The sequence below is a fragment of the Ailuropoda melanoleuca genome, chromosome 13 (genome assembly GCF_002007445.2).
Source record: "Ailuropoda melanoleuca isolate Jingjing chromosome 13, ASM200744v2, whole genome shotgun sequence".
Lineage (NCBI taxonomy): Eukaryota > Metazoa > Chordata > Mammalia > Carnivora > Ursidae > Ailuropoda > Ailuropoda melanoleuca.
Window position 1 is genome coordinate 11,184,380 of NC_048230.1, and position 21,579 is coordinate 11,205,958.

The 21,579-nt window shown below is 37.1% G+C and overlaps 1 protein-coding gene across 1 annotated transcript in view; it reads right to left on the reverse strand.

Annotated features, from left to right (window-relative positions):
- Positions 1–21,579, reverse strand: part of USP32 (ubiquitin specific peptidase 32) — a 193,204-nt gene that overhangs the window by 70,918 nt on the left and 100,707 nt on the right. The window contains exons 4-7 of the mRNA XM_034640660.1: positions 6,509–6,640; positions 4,966–5,073; positions 3,205–3,320; positions 2,627–2,689 (exon numbers count right to left, since the gene is read on the reverse strand). Coding sequence (XP_034496551.1) covers positions 2,627–2,689; positions 3,205–3,320; positions 4,966–5,073; positions 6,509–6,640 — 419 coding nt within the window. The remainder of the gene's footprint in view (positions 1–2,626; positions 2,690–3,204; positions 3,321–4,965; positions 5,074–6,508; positions 6,641–21,579) is intronic.

The following is a 21,579-nucleotide window of genomic DNA, read 5'->3' on the forward strand; positions in this document are numbered from 1 at the left end:
ACTATAACTGTAGGTCCAAATAAGCACTTGGTAAAGATGACGCAGAAGAGATTCACATATGTATATAAGCTATATACCCTAATTCATAGTACGCGGTATTTTTAGAAAAGAATATAATTCATTCTAATCCTAGCTAGACTCACCTTTGTGGTGTCATGTGCATTCAATATGCCTTCTACAATGCCAGATAGATCTGTATGTAACTCCTTTAAAAACAGAAATCCAAAGGAATAGAAAAGAGTAGTTATCATTTTTATTATTTAATGGCTAAAGTATACTGTATTTTGGTCAAGTATTTAAAGAATTACAATATAGTGGTTCAATAATTCCACACATCACCCACAAGTGCCCTCCTTAATTCCCATCACCTGTTTAAACCCATCCCCCCACATCCCTCCCCTCTAGTAATTATCAGTCAAGTACTTTTTTGTAATTACCTTAATAAATAGTTCTTAGATTTGCTTTGAAAAAATTAAGAGAATTCTCCTGCAGTTTCATTCTTACTTTCCACAGTAAGTTCAGTTTTATTAAATTTATTAAATTTTCTAAGGCACATTCTCTTTCCAATTTTGTACCTTTAGCTATGAATATTTTGAGTAGTGGCAAAACATAGCAACTCAAAAGTAATAACAAATCTTTTTCTCTTTCTCTTTTTAAATTCTCCACTCTATTTTTCTACTGGAAGTTTACATGCAACGATATGTATAAAATCAGAACTTACCGGGATATCATCTGTGCGGTTGTCCTTCCACACCTCTGAAAGTGCAACCACCATGTCCCTCAGTTCAACCCTAGAGAGAACTCCATCACGGTCAACATCAAACACCTTGAAGCAAACTAAAGAAAAGAAAATCTTATGAAGGGAAATCACTTCTCTATTCTGAAGTACAATGCCTTTCACTAGAAGCTGCCCTAGTAATATCACTTATTTTCTCAAGCAAGTATATTCTAGATTAAGTTCTCATCTGGAGCAGACTACAGTATGGCATTAAAGTCCTCTGCACTCGTAGGACTTCCTGCATACTTCCTGTCTCTCTCTCTGAATCACTACCTGGGTGGCAGAGTCCTATCTTTCACCCAAATCTAGACCTAAATTCCTTGCAAACTAATAAAAACGGGTTAAGTTACTACACAATAAATATTACAAAAGTTCACAGGTTTTGAGGAGGTAATCCAAGCCTTTAAATCAATTTCTAATATTTAAAACTGATCACTGCAGAGTTGATTTTTATAATGCTGAAAATATTCCATTTATATTAAGAATCAATAGTAAGGTGGGACACCTGGGTGGCTCAGTTGGTTTAGGTGTCTGACTTTGGCCCAGGTTGTGATCTCAGGGTCCTGGTATTCAGTCCTGCTCGGCAAGAAGTTTGCTTAGCAAGAAGTCTGCTTCTCCCTCCCCCTTTCCTCCTCTCCCCCTCCCCCAACTCCTGCACATACACTCTCTCTTCCAAATAAATAAAATCTTAAAAAAGGAAAGAAAAGAAATATCAGCGCTTTCCCAATTAACTCCAAACAAATCACAATAGTTTGCTAACTTTTGTTAGTCCATCAGCAAAAAAGAAATTAAAAATAAATATAAGGTGATAATTAACCTTACTTGAGAAGCAAAGATTTCAACCTCCTTATCTAATATTAGAACTTTAATGAGAACAAAAAATCTACTATAAAGCCAGACTGTAGTAATGGTATATCATCAAGGAAGAATCCTGAATTTTAAGATTAAATAATTATCTATTTCAACATACCTCCATAATAATTATGCTATTAAATCAACTGAGTGCATCACAGTAAATATTACTAAAGAAGATGAAAATATCAAATAGCACACCAAAATAGGTGACACTTGTGAAGCTCTATTTTANCCCCCCTGCTGCTCCCCCTGCTTGTGCACTCTCTCTCTCTCTCTCAAATAAGCAAACAAAATCTTAAAAAAAAAAAACAAACATTTCCATCATCCCAGATACGCTATGGTCCTTCCCAATTAATCCGGCCATCCCCCAAATCATTATTCTAATACCTATCACCATTTGTTAGTTTTGCCTCTGTTTTTGAGTTTCATATTCATGGAATCACACACTAAGTATTCTTTTTTTGTGTGACTTCTTTTGCTCAATGTAAGGTTAGCCCTACCATAACTTATTAAAATGGGAAAAATAGATATTATAAACCATAGATGACAAGGGCTATGTCTACTTAATTTTTTACAAAATACCTAGCTTATAAAATATGAATGCATATATAAACACTTCATGGAATTGTTTAAAGATGGAATGGGCTGGGCACCTGGGTGGCTCAGTCAGTGAAGCATCTGCCTTCGGCTCAGGTCAAGATCTCGGGGTCCTGGGATCAAGTCCCACTGCCCTTCCCCCCATCCCTGCCTGGACTCTTTCTCTTGCACACTCTCTCTTTCAAATAAATAAATAAAATCTTAAAAAAAAAAAAAAGATGGAATGGGCTATCTTTAAAGACAACTTGGAGGTACTATAACTGTAGGTCCAAATAAGCACTTGGTAAAGATGACGCAGAAGAGATTCACATATGTATATAAGCTATATACCCTAATTCATAGTACGCGGTATTTTTAGAAAAGAATATAATTCATTCTAATCCTAGCTAGACTCACCTTTGTGGTGTCATGTGCATTCAATATGCCTTCTACAATGCCAGATAGATCTGTATGTAACTCCTTTAAAAACAGAAATCCAAAGGAATAGAAAAGAGTAGTTATCATTTTTATTATTTAATGGCTAAAGTATACTGTATTTTGGTCAAGTATTTAAAGAATTACAATATAGTGGTTCAATAATTCCACACATCACCCACAAGTGCCCTCCTTAATTCCCATCACCTGTTTAAACCCATCCCCCCACATCCCTCCCCTCTAGTAATTATCAGTCAAGTACTTTTTTGTAATTACCTTAATAAATAGTTCTTAGATTTGCTTTGAAAAAATTAAGAGAATTCTCCTGCAGTTTCATTCTTACTTTCCACAGTAAGTTCAGTTTTATTAAATTTATTAAATTTTCTAAGGCACATTCTCTTTCCAATTTTGTACCTTTAGCTATGAATATTTTGAGTAGTGGCAAAACATAGCAACTCAAAAGTAATAACAAATCTTTTTCTCTTTCTCTTTTTAAATTCTCCACTCTATTTTTCTACTGGAAGTTTACATGCAACGATATGTATAAAATCAGAACTTACCGGGATATCATCTGTGCGGTTGTCCTTCCACACCTCTGAAAGTGCAACCACCATGTCCCTCAGTTCAACCCTAGAGAGAACTCCATCACGGTCAACATCAAACACCTTGAAGCAAACTAAAGAAAAGAAAATCTTATGAAGGGAAATCACTTCTCTATTCTGAAGTACAATGCCTTACTAGAAGCTGCCCTAGTAATATCACTTATTTTCTCAAGCAAGTATATTCTAGATTAAGTTCTCATCTGGAGCAGACTACAGTATGGCATTAAAGTCCTCTGCACTCGTAGGACTTCCTGCATACTTCCTGTCTCTCTCTCTGAATCACTACCTGGGTGGCAGAGTCCTATCTTTCACCCAAATCTAGACCTAAATTCCTTGCAAACTAATAAAAACGGGTTAAGTTACTACACAATAAATATTACAAAAGTTCACAGGTTTTGAGGAGGTAATCCAAGCCTTTAAATCAATTTCTAATATTTAAAACTGATCACTGCAGAGTTGATTTTTATAATGCTGAAAATATTCCATTTATATTAAGAATCAATAGTAAGGTGGGACACCTGGGTGGCTCAGTTGGTTTAGGTGTCTGACTTTGGCCCAGGTTGTGATCTCAGGGTCCTGGTATTCAGTCCTGCTCGGCAAGAAGTTTGCTTAGCAAGAAGTCTGCTTCTCCCTCCCCCTTTCCTCCTCTCCCCCTCCCCCAACTCCTGCACATACACTCTCTCTTCCAAATAAATAAAATCTTAAAAAAGGAAAGAAAAGAAATATCAGCGCTTTCCCAATTAACTCCAAACAAATCACAATAGTTTGCTAACTTTTGTTAGTCCATCAGCAAAAAAGAAATTAAAAATAAATATAAGGTGATAATTAACCTTACTTGAGAAGCAAAGATTTCAACCTCCTTATCTAATATTAGAACTTTAATGAGAACAAAAAATCTACTATAAAGCCAGACTGTAGTAATGGTATATCATCAAGGAAGAATCCTGAATTTTAAGATTAAATAATTATCTATTTCAACATACCTCCATAATAATTATGCTATTAAATCAACTGAGTGCATCACAGTAAATATTACTAAAGAAGATGAAAATATCAAATAGCACACCAAAATAGGTGACACTTGTGAAGCTCTATTTTAGAAAGACACAGAAATGATGACCCTAGTAAATACAATAGGATCAGGTTCCAATCAAATGTAAACTGCTGCATTTTCTCAAATATGGTTAAGATTTAATAACGTAATGTACTTATGCTTGTAAATTATGCTATAACAACATTTTAGGTAGGTTAAAAAGACCATTTTAGTATTTAATAAAATTGTGTTTTGATCACAGATTTCATCTTACTAATAAAATATTAATGTATACAAGTGACAGAAAAGGAGTTGTACTTTAAATTACTCAAGACACAAAATTCTCTATGGATTACCAGAAAATATTTTCTAAACGCTTAACATCATCAAATATATTGTGACTGATGTAGTTCACTTCTCATGAACTGCAAATTCATCAACAAAATCAATTCCATTATTAATCACAAAGATCCCAAACTACTCAACAGTAAAAAAGAAGAGAAGACTGAATCCTTAGACTGACCTCAGTAAAACCTCAACATGAGACTGCTATTTGCCAACCTGACAGAGTGATAAAAATTCAACCTTAATACACAGATGATTTTACATGGATGAATGCTATTTTTTTCTCGTATATACAGTTTGCAAATTTTTAATTGTTTAAATTAAATGTTTAACACACTTACATTTTTGTCTTTCAGCCAGGGGTCCCCTGCAACAGGCTGATAACCCACAAGATATCTCCTTAAAATCTATGTGATTGTCACGATTTTCATCAAAAGCATTAAACAAACCTGTGAAATAGGAAAAGACACCATAAATCACAGCCAACAAGCCTAATGTTAATAATATCATGTTTATGAAAGGAGGCATGACTCCCATAAACTGGCCAAATTAAAAAAAAAAAAAGTTTATCAGCAGTTCCCACTGTCTCAGGAAGTATTTTATTCCTGGTATAACTAAAACGTAAGATCCTCTCAGAAAATACATTATGGTCATTTAATGTTCAGTTATATTTGCCTGTTTGTCTCTATCTTCCATCAGTTGTAACAGCTAAAAAGGACAATGGTATGTAAAAAATTAGAATCAATTTAAAAAATTAAAAATTATAATTATCCTTACTTAGAAAGATTAAGAAAAAGGAAAAGTGAAGGAGAAAATCTGATGTATACTCCAAGATATAACATGATGTTATGTAAGCTCCCATAAAGCTTTCATTAAGCAAACATATTACAAACAAAAGATATTCTGTACTGCAGTCTTCTTTGTCATAATGTTTTATAAATAAATATTTAAAATCAGAAAGAGAATTTATAATCCTGTGGTTTTTAAACTTTTTGTAAAATACAAATGGAAAATTAATTTTGTTTTCAAATAAGATGAGTTCTCAATATCCAATTCTAAGAAGGTAAAATCCCGATTGCACTGCGGAAGTAGGTGGAAAAGCCCAGAGTCCTCCCTGCTCTGGCTCCCCTAATAAGTACTTCTGAAGTACCCTAGGAATCTGATGTACACAGACTGTACATCTTAAGAATGTAATTCCTTAAAGAGTAGAAAACTAAAGCTCAGGAGGGGTTAAATGATTGGCCAAAAGTAAGAAAAGTTTAAAAAGGTCAGAATCAAAAACAGAACCTAAATATTAAGATTCCAAATATGGTTTTTATGACATCACCCACAATTACTCTCTGTATTCCTAATTTAAAAAAAAGTTATTGTAATGAAAAGTTTAGAGCTAGCAAGGGCCTCAGAGATGGTCCAGTCCAATAGTTTCTTAATCTTTTTTTTTTTTTTGGTGAGGGGCTGGGGTGGGGTGGATACAGCAGTGGAAGCTTCTTATGTAGAAGAAAAAAAGTAGAGGCGCTTGAGGTGAGGAAGAGTTGGGGTTATGCATGGAAACCTGGAGCTCTACCCAGGCGGTGGCCACCACCCTAATCCCAGCACCAGTGGCTGAGATACTTCATTGGAATACAGTGACTAGCTTGGTCAAACTCATTTTGTATTTGAGGATATTCAGGTTCAGGGAGCTAACCTGATTTATGCCAGGTTACATAGGTAGAAAAGGAAGCTCAAGAGTACAATCTTTATTCCCCTTTTAGTTTTTTTCCACTATGAAACTTGCAAACTTGTAACATTATGGTCTTTTAGAGTTAAGATACATTGATTAGAAATAAGAGATAGCTTCAGGTGTGTTTACCAAAGAACATTTATAGAAAATAGAATGATTCCTACCTTCACTTAGAGATGGACGAATGGGTGGTGAAACCAATGGGCCAAATGTCTCTAAATCAAATCGTCCAGTCCGGGATTGAGCCTTTAGCAACCAACAGCGTTTCTCCAGATCAATGATGTCTGATTCCTCCACTGAGAGTCAAATCAAATAAGATTTAAAACCTCAGACTTCTCTTCCAGGCAGTTAGTTCATCCTGATCATATAACTTCCAAGGATATATTTTTAATTTTCCAATCCAATTGCTAAAAATAATAATTACCTAAACAAAACTCTGAAAGACAAATACATTATATCTAAAATGGCATGGAAACTGGGGTGCCTGAGTGGCTTAGTTGGTTAAGCATCTGACNGCGGCGCCTGGGTGGCACAGCGGTTAGGCGTCTGCCTTCGGCTCAGGGCGTGATCCCGGCGTTATGGGATCGAGCCCCACATCAGGCTCCTCCGCTATGAGCCTGCTTCTTCCTCTCCCACTCCCCCTGCTTGTGTTCCCTCTCTCGCTGGCTGTCTCTATCTCTGTCAAATAAATAAATAAAATCTTTNGATCATATAACTTCCAAGGATATATTTTAATTTTCCAATCCAATTGCTAAAAATAATAATTACCTAAACAAAACTCTGAAAGACAAATACATTATATCTAAAATGGCATGGAAACTGGGGTGCCTGAGTGGCTTAGTTGGTTAAGCATCTGACTTGATTTCAGCTCTCAGGCCATGAGATCTAGCCCAGAGCTGGGCTCCCAACTGGGCATGCGTCCTGCTTAAGATTCTCTCTTTCTCTCTGTCTCTCTGTCTCTCTCTCCATATGCCCCTCCCTTACCCCCACTTGTGCTCTAAAATAAATTTAAAAATTAAAAAATAAAATAAATCGGCATGAAAATTAAATTCAAATGAATATAAAAGTGCTTCAAAATCAGAAAAAATGTTTGCAATTTCCCATTAAGTAAGTTGTTTAAATCCAACATGTAAATTAACAAACAACTGAGACATTTCTTTTTTTTTTAGAGAACTTTTTAAATTTTATTTTATTATATTATGTTAATCACCATACAGTACATCCCCAGATTCCGATGTAAAGTTATCTTGGATTTAAAGATTCTTTTTTTTTTTTAATTCATGTTAGTTAACATATAGTGTACTATTAGATTCAGGGGGAGAATTTAGTGATTTATCAGTTGCATATAACACTCAGTGATCATTCCATCAAGTGCTCTCCTTAATGCCCATCACCCAATTACCCCATTCCCCTCACCCACCTCCCCTCTAGCAACCCTCAGTTTGTTCCCTAGAGTTAAGTCTCTTATAGTTTGCCTCTCTCTGATTTTATCTTATTTCATTCCTGGCTGCACTGTAATCATCCTAATAGCAGGATCCACGTCTGATTCACCCTGCTGATAGGATGACTACCTACACAGTCAATACTTATTAAATTAATGAAAAAGAATATGAAAAGGATCTTATAAATAACAAAGGTCAATAAATGACAGATGAGGTAGAATAGGATTTACAATGTGATAAGTAATAGGGGCATAATGAAAACATGAGTATCTTTCTCTTTCAACAGAAGGTACAATAAAAAATTACAGATAAGCTCCAACCATCGTTACATTTTATATCTGCTTTCCCCCTAAGGAACTAAAGTAATATTTAGAAAGCAAGCAGGTGAGTCCTTCCATTGCCATGGTTTTTTAACTGCAGTGACTTTCCAGACATTGGTAAGGTATGAGGAACCTAAACAGTGAGATTTCACTAAGTTGAACAGAGAAGCTGTAGTTCTGGGAGACTAAGACAGCTGAACTTTGCAGGGCAGAGTACTGGAGAGGAAAGTTATACAAAGAAAGAGCTCCAAAAATCTGCACAGGACTCTTCTCGAGTTTTGGCAGAATAGCAGAATAGTAAGCTGTGTATGCACACAGTGAAATTCATCGAGGCTGGGCTTGGATATGCCTAAGTTTTGACCAGGCAGAGCGGAGACACCTTACTGAACACTGGGAGTATTCACAGACTCAGAGGGTCACACTTAATTAAAAGGGGAAGAACTAATTCTAGAATAAAGGCTACTCCAGACCTGCCCCAACAAAGCTTTAAAAAAATCCTTCAAAATGCCAAGCTGATCCACAAGTAATTTAGCTGCCTATCAAAAGAAAACAAACTCCTTTTAAAGGGAGAATCCACTTAGCCTTAACAGTCACAATGTCTAGCATCCACAAAAATATGAAACAAGCAAGAAAAAGTGATCCAAAACCAAGATAAAAATTAGTCAATACAGAAAGCTATAGAAGTAACAGATGATGGAATTAGCAAACAAGGCCTTAAAACATTTATTAGAAATATCTCAAGAATTTAAGGGAAACCATGACTACACTGAAGAAAGAAATGGAATCTACAAAAAAGTACCAACTGGAGCTACTAGAGATAAAGAATACAATATTTGAAATAAAAAAATTCACTGGAAAATTTAATAGCAGATTAAAACCTCCTGAGGAAAGATAAGTGAATCTGAACACCAAACAACAGAAACGCTATCCAAATGGAAGCATAAGGAGAGAAAAGGTGAAAAGTTACTAGAATCTTAGTGAACTATAAGATAATATCAAACAGCACAACACACATGGGATCCCACAGAGGGACAGCAGAAAATATTTGAAATAAAAATCCATTTTTTTTTTAAGATTCTACTTATTTATTTGAAAAAGAGAGTGAGAAATAGAGAACAAGATGCGGGAGGGTCAGAGGGAGAAGCAGACTCCCTGCTGACCAGGGAGCCCGATGTGGGGACTCGATCCTGGACTCCAGGATCATGACCTGAGCCAAAGGCAGACGCTTAATCAATGGAGCCACCCAGGCGCCTGAAATATCCCCAAATTTGATGAAAACTATAATTCCACAAATCCCAAAGTTCAATAAACTCTGTGCAAGAAAAAGTCAAAGAAAACCAACCAAGGCAAGTCACAAATTGCTAATAGAAAAATTTTAAAGCAGCAACAGAGGGGAGCAAAACACATTACAAACAAGGGAACTAATAAGATAAGCAATGATTTCCCTTCAGAAACAAGGGAGCCAGAAGACAATGGGGGGAAAAAAGTGCTGAAAGAATAAAAGTACTGTTAATCTCATATTCTATATCCTTCCAAAAAAAGGCAAAATGAAGGATTTTTTGGGCAAACCAATGCTGAGAGAATTCACCACTAGCAGAACTGTACCAAAAGGAATATTAAAGGATATTCTTCAGACTGCATGAGCAATCAGCACAAAGGAATGATGAAAACAGGAAATGCCCAGTCCCTAACTTCCACGGGACTGATATCACTGATCAGACCAGATTTTGGATAGGAGCTTGTCTGCAGCTTTGGTTAGACAAAGTTCACCTCTGGTCCAAATGCTCTGAAAATTGAGTTCAGATTTCTATTCAGGAAAACCCAGAAATTGCTAGTTTTTGAAATTAGGGGTCCATACACTCCAGCTTCAAGGCTGCATGCATGTTTATATAAATAACACTTTATTAAAACACAGCCACACCATTTACTTACACATAGTTTATAGCTGCTAATGTGTTACAATGGCAGAACTGAGTAATTGTGATAAACAGATGTATGGTCCACAAAGTCTGAAATATTTACTATCTGCCTTTTTAAAAAAACGTTTTGCCAATCTGTGTTAGACCTTAAAATTGCATGACCGCAAGACTTCAAAACTATGAGACTTCACGAAATGACAGCACCTAGGGACCACACAGCCTCGAGACTGCGAGCTTTCAACTATCTAAGATTTCAAAATTGTTAGGCCATGAAACTGCAAATCAAGAGATCTCTTTTCACTTTTCAGCTTGCCCCCAGTCTCAGCAAGGTTTCCACATGAGAGAACCAGGTAGAAACAACTATCTTTGGGGCGCCTGGGTGGCACAGCGGTTAAGCCTCTGCCTTCAGCTCAGGGCGTGATCCCGGCGTTAAGGGATCGAGCCCCACATCAGGCTCTTCCGCTATGAGCCTGCTTCTTCCTCTCCCACTCCCCTGCTTGTGTTCCCTCTCTTGCTGGCTGTCTCTATCTCTGTCGAATAAATAAATAAAAATCTTTAAAAAAAAAAAAAAACAACTATCTTTGTATTTAGGGTCCCTTCAGATTCAAATCTGAAAGCAGGTTTCTCAAAAGTTTGGCTGGTTTCTCCTCATTCCAGTAAAGCTTGTCCTCAGGCAGGCTCACTCCTCTGCCAGACTTGCTCTCAATCTCAACCTCTGGCCTGAGATATGAAAGCATCCTACATCCCTCAATCACCTAGGAAGGGCCTTGTCCCTCTGGAGTTCAGCCTCCCTCCCTTCCGTATTTCCTTCCCTCCCTCCCTCTTAAGATTTCTTTGCATGCGATGGCTTTAAAGAAGAGTATGATTATTTATGTGGTGATTTCATATTATTACAGTGGGAGTGAAGATCTTTCATATCTTTCTACTTCCCAACCTAAAACAGAACCCTTCAATTATTATTTAACATGAATCTGAAAATTCTCACCAATACAGTAAGATATAAATATGAAGTATAAAATTAGGAAAGAAGATTATTCTTTGCATATGAGCAGAATGCATATCAAAAAACTTTTTTTACAAATTATAACTGAGTTTAAAAATCTGTAGAGATACAAAATACCTATACAAAAATCAATGCTTTTCTATATAACATTAATAACATGTAAGAAAATATTAAGGAGAAAAAACACAAAAAACAGCAAATCCCCATAAGAAACAAATATCTAAAAGTAAACTTTCAGATGTGAGATTTTTATGAAGAAAACTTTATAGAATAATGCTAAAGAGCTGAATAAATGAAGCATACTATGGCCCTAAATAGGGCCTTGATAGAAGCATATCATGGGGGGCGCCTGGGTGGCACAGGCAGTTAAGCGTCTGCCTTCGGCTCAGGGCGTGATCCCGGCATTATGGGATCAAGCCCCACATCCTCTGCTCCTCTGCTATGAGCCTGCTCCTCTGCTATGAGCCTGCTCCTTCCTCTCCCACTCCCTGCTTGTGCTCCCTCTCTCGCTGGCTGTCTCTATCTCTGTCAAATAAATAAATAAAATCTTAAAAAAAAAAAAAGCAGCATATCATGGGCTTGAATATGGTGATTACATAAGATCACACTGTGAGGGTGATAGGATGACAGATCTGAAGCAGGCAAGGGGGCAAATGGTGGAGAAAAAACTTTCTACACAGAGAGAACAAGGAGACAGACCTCTAGACAAAAGCATGCTTAGCAAGCTCAAGGAAAAGAAAGAAGATCAGAGTGACTGAAGTGGAGCTAGTGAGGGAGACAGTAGAAGGAGATGAAGTCTAAGGAAAAATGGAGGTCAGGTTACGTAGGTCACTGTGAGGACTCTGGTTTTAAACTGTGAACCACCCAAGGGTGTGAGGCAGAGGAATGACATGATCTGACTTAGAGGATTACTCTTCACTAAGTTGAGAATAGCCTGGTGGGCAGCAAGAACAGAAGTGAGATGACCAGTCAGATGTTTAATAAAAGATTTAAAATCATCAGTACATGCAATTAAAAAACATTAGGACAACAGATCAACAAGCACAGACAGACAATTCATAACAATGGGGGGGATTTAATTTCACTAATAATAATAAAAAAAATCACTGTAGAAGAAAAATTTAAACAGAATCATACTACTTCTCTGCTTCAAAACTTTTTAACATTCTTCCCGAAGATACCTGCACGGCTACTCCAACAACTCCTTCAGCTCTTTACTCCAATGTCACATTCCCAGATCATGTGAGCTACGCCCCACCTGATGATACTCCTTCATCCCTTTTCCCTGCTTTACTTTGCATCCCAATATTTATCAATATCTGGCATGGTTTACTTGTTTTGTTATTGGATGCCTCCTCCAACTAGAACATATCCTCCTTGAGGTAAGTATGGTCTTATGGTCTATTTTGTTCATTGCCATATTCTAACACTCAGAATAATACCTGGCACATTTTGAACAGTCATTTAATATTTTTTAAATGAACAAATAAGAATTATTCGTTGAACCCAGAATATGTATATTCAGAGTAATGTTAACTATATAACTATAATGTTAACTATATAACTATAACTATAAAGGATGAAGATTGGTATCAGTAGGGAACCTTGGCCTCCAATAACTTACAAGTTACTTAGGAACACAAGAACAATGTTCTCTAAATTTCCACCGCTTTCAAAGATTCTTACTCTATTCTTTAGTAGTTTTAGCACAAATTTAGGGGGAAAACTTTTTTACTCATCAACAAGATGATTCAGAGATAGTCAAATCAATATGCATACCTGTACTGTGTTTGTATAAGTGCTATAGTCATAAGAAGGAGAATAAATGAAAACATACATTCTACCAACTTCCACAAAATTTTAAGAAAAATTATATTCCTCTTGCTTGATTTTCAAGGGACTCCCAGGACTTAAAGCTAATGTCTCTCTATTTTCCCTTTATACTACCTATTCTGCCCTGATGTTCTCTACACCTGAAACCTAAAAGAGAGGTTTTTACTTAAAAGATCAAAGAATGAAATTAAAATATGAAAGTAAAATATGAAAATAAAAATAGGAATACAGAATTTTGTGCACAGTATTACACATCAGCAGATGGAAGAACTGAGATTTTGGGAAAGACAGTGTTCTAATTTACTCTGAAGCAGAAAAAGTACATGGAAATCACCATACCTGCCATAGGTGAAAACAAAAAAGGCCTTGACAGTATGTACCTGGGGTCAAGTACACGGATTCCAACTTGTCCCCATTTCACAAAGAATAATGCTCTCTTGGAAAGTTCTTAACTTGGCTATCCCTAGAATAGTCCTCTAAATGATCCACAAAATCTAGGAACAAGGATTCTAAGTGACAATGAAGTTACCCTACACTTTGGCATTTAAAAAGAACTAATTACTTATTAATTATTAAAAGTAACTATAAACAACTGAGTGACAAAGTTATAACATGTTTTAAAAAGTTAAAAACTGAAAATACTAATAATACTAATTTTTAAATTTTTTTAAAAAAGATTTTATTTATTTGAGAGAGAAAGCGAGCACAAGTGGGGGAAGAGGCAGAGGGAGAAGGAGACTCCCCACAGAGAGGGAGCTGCATGCCTGATCCTAGGACTGAGAGATCATGACCTGAGCTGAAGTCAGACACTTAACCGACTGAGACACCCAAGTGCCCCAATTTTTAAATTTATATTACTTTTTTTTTTCTAGATTAGTAATACATTTTGTTGCATGAAAAATTATTTAAAATATAGGTAATCAAAAAAAGGAAAAAGAAAAAACATAATTGCATGTTTTCATATAACGATATTAACTTGAACATACATATATTTATTTAAAGATTTATTTATTTGTTTGAGAGAGAGAGATCGCATGCATGCACAAGACAGAGCTAGAGCATGGGGTAGGGGAGGGACAGAGGAAGAGAGAATCCCAAGCTGAGCTCAGAGTCTAAAGAGGAGCTCTGATCCCAGGACCCTGAGATCATGAACCGAGCCAAAATCAAGAGTCGAATGCTTAATCAACTGAACCACCCAGGTACCCCTGAATGTACATGTATTTAAACTGAATGTCACTTAGATGGTTTGGGAAGATTATTTCCAATACTTTCATTGTATCATCTATAACCGGTGTGATTTCTCAAATTACAGAAAATCATTATTCATAGTTTCAAATAATCAACGGGCTGAATTAATTTTTAAAATTTTACATCAAAATCATCGAGAAAGACTGAGATACCAAAAGGATAAAATTTTCATACAAGAGTACACATTTCTCTCTANCTTTTTAAAAAGATTTTATTTATTTATTTATTTGACAGAGATAGAGACAGCCAGCGAGAGAGGGAACACAAGCAGGGGGAGTGGGAGAGGAAGAAGCAGGCTCAGAGTGGAAGAGCCTGATGCAGGGTTCGATCCCATAACGTCGGGATCACGCCCTGAGCCGAAGGCAGACACCCAACGACTGAGCCACCCAGGCGCCCCCACATTTCTCTTTTTTAACCAAATACCAAATACACTACACTATAACTTTCTGATGAATCAACCTTTGCAAAGTTCCAATGATTTTGGAACTGGAACAAATTTTTAAAATATGCAAAACTTCGAATGAGCAGGTAGCTTTCAGTTTTTTAAAACAAAGGTATCTACTTCAAATATCCAGATAACTGAATTGACTAAAAAGGAGTATTTAAAAATTTAACCGTGCTTCCTGCTCAGCGGGAGAGTCTGCTTCTCCCTCTGACCCTCCCCTCTCTCTCTCAAAACAACAACAACAACAACAAAAAACCCAACACCTAAAAAAGGCGGGGGGGGGGGGGGGGGACACCTGGGTGGCTCATTTGTTTAAGTGACTGCCTTAGGCTCAGGTCATGATACTGGATCATGAGTCCTGTGTCGGGCTCCCTGCTCAGTGGGAAGTCTGCTGCTCCCTCAGACCGTCCCCCCTCCAGTACTCTCCCTCCCTCTCTTTCATTCTCTCACTCAAATTTTTAAAAATCTTTAAAAAAAAGATAAAAATTTAACAGTAAGGAGAGTAATCACAGGAGTCTGATATATAAATTAATATAGCACTACTGTTTTCTCTTCCAAAATAACGTATCTGTTCACTCCACTTATAATATATGAGAAAGAGAAACGTCTTCTGTTCCTGCAGAAAAACAGCTCAAATTCTAAACTTTCTTCCAAGTAATAGATCCGCACATAAAAAAATCTGATCCTGAAACAAAACAAGGAAGACAGCAGCCTTGATAGAAACTGTGTTCTTATTTCTATAATTTTTGGTACTGAGTTCAGTAAGTACTGCTTACTAACTGGTGTTTACACAATACACTAAATTAGAAACACATACACATGGTGACTAACATAGCATTATAATGATAAAAAAAGAAACATACACACACACAAATCACACTAACTGCCTCTCAATTTTTTTTTACTTTTGAAAACTGTTTATTAATCTCCTTAAAAAATACAATTTCGTTGCTTAAGGAGAAATGTGGAAAGACACGTAGAAGATATTTAAAAGAAAAAATGATCAGACTGTCATGGTCACCAATTAAAACCATTCTTTACAGTTCCCTTTTAAGCTTATGTGATCTGTTCATATTTTGGTTATAGACTGCATGCAATTCATTACTGAATATTTGCCAAAAGCAAGCTAAAGTAAATTATGTATATCAGTATTATCCAAACATTTTACTTGAATTGGCAGCTGAATTCCTGGGAAGAGGGAAGGGAACTTACTTTATTTTCACTTAAAGAAGTTAGAGATAATGACTGCAGTAATTACTCTACTTGCAATTCATAGGTCAATACCAAAACTTACACTTTACTAGTTAAATACGACTGAATTTATCACCCACCTACAGGTATAATTTTTTCTGGTCCACAACAGCAGCACACCATACTCCCAACATTCTAAATAATGCCTACATTTGGGGACATCCTAATCAAGTCTCACCTTACCAGAGGCTGCAGCTACAGAAACAGGTCTTTAATGCCAGAACTGGATTCTCATTTAAAACAAAAACAAAAACAAAATATCCAAGTATTTTCAAACAGTAACATAGTTCTTTAACACTGCTGAGGAAGCAACCTGTTCACAAACGCAATGACCTTCTGAGACCTACTTAAAATGGCTGTAATCCTTATATCAGGTACTGCCAGATCAGAGGATAATGAAGAAGGGGCATGCAGATTTACTAGGGGTTTATGGCCAAAGAATCACTGAAGTACTTTTTTCTTGTTGAAAGAAGGTGCTGGCAATACCAACTAAAATGTGGCAAGGGAATATAATAACACATGAAGTTTCAGTTGAGATAATAAATGCTAAAATAGAGATAATATAAATTTAAGTTAGATAGGAAAAGAAAAATGATCAAAATGAAGTCTATGGCCCTAAAATTAGCCCCAAATACTACATTAATTACCTCAAAATCCGGATTCTTTTTTTTTTTTTTTTAAGATTTTATTTATTTGACAGAGAGAGACACAGCGAGAGAGGGAACACAAGCAGGGGGAGAGGGACAGGAAGCAGCAGGCTTCCCGCTGAGCAGGGAGCCCGATGTGGGGCTCGATCCCAGGACCCTGGGATCATGACCTGAGCCGAAGGCAGATGCTTAACGACTGAGCCACCCAGGTGCCCCCAAAATCCAATTCTACTAAAAAAGAAATCACTGAGTTAATAAGCTTATTCATTCTTATGATACATTTTAAGGAAATCCTGAAAACTCTTTCTTAGTTTATTTAGAGACATATTTACAAGAAAGAATAGGCACAGGGCATCTGGTGGCTCAGTAAGTTGTGTCTGACTCCTGATCTCAGCTCAAGTCTTGATCTCAAGAATGTGAAGTCAAGCCCCACACTGGGCTCCACACTGGGCATGGAGCCTACTTAAAAAAACAAAACAAAACAAAACAAAAAAACAAGAAAAAAAAGAAAGAAAGAAAGAAAAAAGAATAGGTACACATATTTTCTGCCAAAAATATAGCTAAATTATGTGAAGATATGATCAACACTAAAGAAAATAACTCAACTTACTTTTAAAACATAGTTCATAAAATCATTGTTCTTCTATTGCCTATTTCACTGTTGGTAAATATACAGTCATTCAAGGATCTTGCTTGGATCAAATGAAATTAATTATTGAAGAGATATAATCATTTGTAAGTACCCCAAGAGGGGGGAAAGAAATTGGAAAACTGAATCTGCAAAATTGTCTGAAGTGAGTCTGAAGGAGATGGTGCACCACAACCACAATAACCACATGACCAACTCCTTTTATCTCTAATTACAAGCTACTCAGAAAAGACTGAAGAATAACAAGAGTGCGTGTCAATAAACTGTCTTCCTCCCAGTTTTGGTACCGATTAATCATCTGATTTGAGAAAGTTTCTTTAACTTCTTACAGCCTTAGTTTCCTCCTTTTTAGAATATGGATAAAATGAACCTGAGGGAGAGCGTAAGGATTAAACAAGACGATATACCCGGAGTACGTACAGTACCTCCTCTAGTAAGTGCTCAGTCTGCACTAACAATGAGCTATCAGGAAGGGAAAGTAAGAAAACAGTGCCATTTATACACAACTACTAAAAAGAATGAAATATCTAGGAATAAATTTAATCAAGCAGAGAGGAGACCTATACTCTGAAAACTGTAGGACCTTCTTTAGTATTATGTTTGGATTCCCTTCTCTTTATTGTGTATCTATTACAGGTTTTTGGTTTGTGGTTACCATGAGATTCATATATAACACCTGCATGTGTATATAACAGTCTACTTTAAGTTTGTGGTCATGTAGGCTCAGATACGTTCTAAAAACACTGCATTTTTACCATCTGCCCCCACATTTTATGTTTTTGATGTCATATTTCACTTCTTATTCTGAGTATCCCTTAACTAATTATTTAGAAATAGTAGACTTTACTACCTTGTCTTTTAACCTTCATACTAGCACTATAAGTGGTGGCACTACCTTTACTATATGTTTGCTTTTACCAGTCAGATATTTTTCTTTCATAATTTTCTTACTTCTGGTCATGGCCTTTTCTTTTCCACTTAAAGAAGCCCCTTTGATCTTTCTTATAAGACAGGTTTAATGGTGATAAACTCCCTTAACTTTTGTTTGGAAGTCTGGGAAACTCTTTATTTCTCGTTTTATTCTGAGTGATAACCTTCCCAGGTATTCTTGGTTGTAGGTTTTTTTCCTTACAGCACTTTGAATGTATCATGCTACTCTCTTTTGGCCTGCGAAGTTTCTGCGGAAAAATCAGCTCACGGTCTTATGGGAGTTCTCTTGTATTTGCTCTTACAGCTTTTAAGTTTCTGATCTTTAATTTTTAACATTTTATTTAGGGGGAGGGGCAGAAGGAGAGAAGCAGACCCCCCCACTGAGCGCAAAACTGACTGCAGGACTAGATCTCACGACCTTGAGATCATGACCCGAGCTAACAAGAGTCAGATGCCGGGGTGCCTGGGTGGCTCAGTTGTTGAGCCTCTGCCTTCAGCCCAGGGCCTGATCCCAGGGTCCTGGGATCGGGCCCCACATCAGGCTCCCTGCTCTGCTGGGACCCTGCTTCTTCCTCTCCCACTCCCCCTGCTTGTGTTCCCTCTCTCACTGGCTGTCTCTCTGTCAAATAAATAAATAAAATCTTAAAAAAAAAAAAAAAAGAGGGAGTCAGACGCTTAACTGACTGAGCCGCCCAGATACCCCTAATTTTTGGCATTTTAATTACTATGTTTCTTCCTGTGGATCTCTTTGGGTTTATCTTGTTCGGAACTCTGATTCCTGGACCTGAATGTCCTGTTTCCTTCCCCAGATTTAGGGAAGTTTTCAGCTGTTACTTCTTCAAAAATGCTTTCTGCCCCTTTCTCTCTCTCTCTTCTCCTTTTGGGACCCCTATAATGCAGCTATTACTCTGCCTGATGTTGTCCCAGAAGTCCCTTAAACCACCCTCATTTTTCCTTTTTGCTGTTCAGCTTAGGTGATGTCCACCACTCTGTCTTCCAGACTGCTGATCCATTTTTGCGCATCATTAATCTGCTACTGATTCCCTCTAGTGTATTTTCCATTTTAGTTACTATATTCTTCACCTCTAATTGGTTCTTTTTTATATTTTCTAGCTTTGTTCATGTTTTTACTGTGCTTATCCATGTTTCTCCTGAGTTCAGTAAGCATCTTTAGGACTATTACTTTAAAGTCTTTATCAGGTAGATTGCTTATCTCTGTTTCATTAGTTCTTTTTCTGAGGTTTTGCCTTGTTTTTTCATTTGGAACATATTCCTGTGTCTCCTCATTCTACCTGTGTCTGTTTCTATGTATTAGGTAGATCAACCACATCTCCTAGTCTTGAAGGAGTGGCCTTATGTAGAACATGTCCTGTGGGGCCCAGAAGCACAGTCCCCCTGGTCACCAAAACCAGGAGCTCCAATGGTATCCCCTCTGTGGGTTGTGTGTGCCTTCCTATTGTGACTGGGCTGTGATGGCTGCAAGTGCACCGATAAGTAGGACTGTCCCTAGCACGACTGGCCGAAATGACCAGATGCAGCTGCTACAGGCACACTAGGATAGTTGGGCTGACTCCCTGGGGCTAAAGTCAGTTTGGGGGTTGCTGGTCCAGGCCATACCAACATGCTGGGTGCAGAATGGTGGGAGCTACTTTGGGGGTCCCCGATCTTGGTGCAGGCCACCCAATGGGTGCTATGGGGTGGGAGCCATTTGAGCAGGGGGTACTAGACCGAGCTGAGAAGCTGTTTTGGAGAGTCACTTGCTTGGGAGGGGGGAACAATTTAGGGGTGCAGGAATGTTGGGGCAGGGTGAGTGGTGCTAGCAAAGTAGATGGAGAATGTAAAAAACGGCACCTACTAGCACCAGGACAGCTAGGTAGGAGAGTAAGAAAAATGGAACCTACCTGCATTTCTGTTCCAGGGGCAAGTTCCTACAAATCCCTGCCCCTTCAGCACATTCATTAAAATTGGCGAATAAACCTCCTTCACATATGACCAGGGACTTTTCAAACTCCTGCCTCTGTGCTCTTGGAATGAGTGCATTTGTGCACAGAGCGCATTTGTGCTCTGCTTTTAAGAGTAGTGTTTCAGGTTTCTTATAGCTCATCGGCTCTCCTGGAGTTAAGCTCTGCTGAGTTTCAAAGCCAGGCCTTTTGGGAGCTCATCTTCCTAGTGCAGGTCCCCAGGGTGTGGATGTCCAATGCGGGGCTTGAAACCCCTTGCTCTCCAGGGAGGACTTCCACATTCGTGATATCCCTTCTGCTTAAGGGTTACCACACTGGGGGTGTCGTTCCTGACTACATCACACCTCTGTGCCCCCTCCTACCTATATCAATGTGGCTTTTTCTTTGTATCTTTAGTTGTGGATTAGCTGTTCTGCTAGTCTTCAGGTTGTTCTGAGAAAGAGTAGTTCTACATGTAGTTGTAGTTTTGGTGTGTCTGTCAGAGGAGGTAAGCCCAGAATCTTTCTACTCTACCATCTTGATCCTCTTCAGATCTAATCTTAGGTATTTAAATAGCAAATTATGATAGAAAAATATAACAGCCCTGATAAAAATTTTATTAAGATCTACTCAAAATTAAAAACTTAACTCTGGGATAAAGTTCCAATTCAATTTCTTAAATTAAAAAAAAAAAAGGTAAGGTAACAATAATTTGGAATTTGAAGTTCTGAAAAATGCACTCGCCATTACAAAATCTAAAATCTTGTATAAATCAAATCAGTTAATTATTCTAACTCTGTATTGAATACAAATAGTTCCCCAGTTTCCTTTGTGATTTACATAAGAGAGAACAACATTTGATTAAATATGGCAGTGTGTTCAATTTACTGTGACTTCAAATTTTACTTTATAATTGTACATGAAAAAGTAATTAGAGGCATCTACACTGTAACATAAATGTTATTTACAAGTGAAAAATTATAATTCCTTTTTATTTCCTAGATACCTTGGCTCATTACACAAATTTAAATGGAGTCATTGATGCTTTAAAAATAAATATTTTCTGCCTACTTATAAATCATAGACTCTTTATTTTTTATCACAAGTTTCCATATTCAGGACACATTATTTGAAAAGTTTAATGTACCAAAAGTTTAATGCTTTGAGTGGAAGAGCCTGCAAAGAATTCAATTGTGAACTGCTTACCCAGAAACTGAGAATTTAAAGATAATATGACAAATCATAGCCATAAGAATGTAAACCTACCCATGTCAGAATTAATAAATGAAATTTAGCAGTAATTCTGACTTTGTGATAATGCCTTCATAGTAAGCCCCATGAAGAAAGCAGCTATTTGCTGAAGCTTGTAGCCACTGAGTTGTCTGTTCCACTGGTTTATGCTGGTTCTTTGTTTCTACAAATTATGAAATAAAACAAACTAAGAAGAAAAAGATTTTCTTTGCACAGATGTGGACGAGTTAATTTTTGTACTGATCTACAACCCTCCGTTACAAAATTACTTGTTTCTAAAATAATTACTGCCTGAAGATAATGGGGTGAAACTCACTGACATTTGCAAACCAAGTGTTCAGTGATACAAGGGGATGC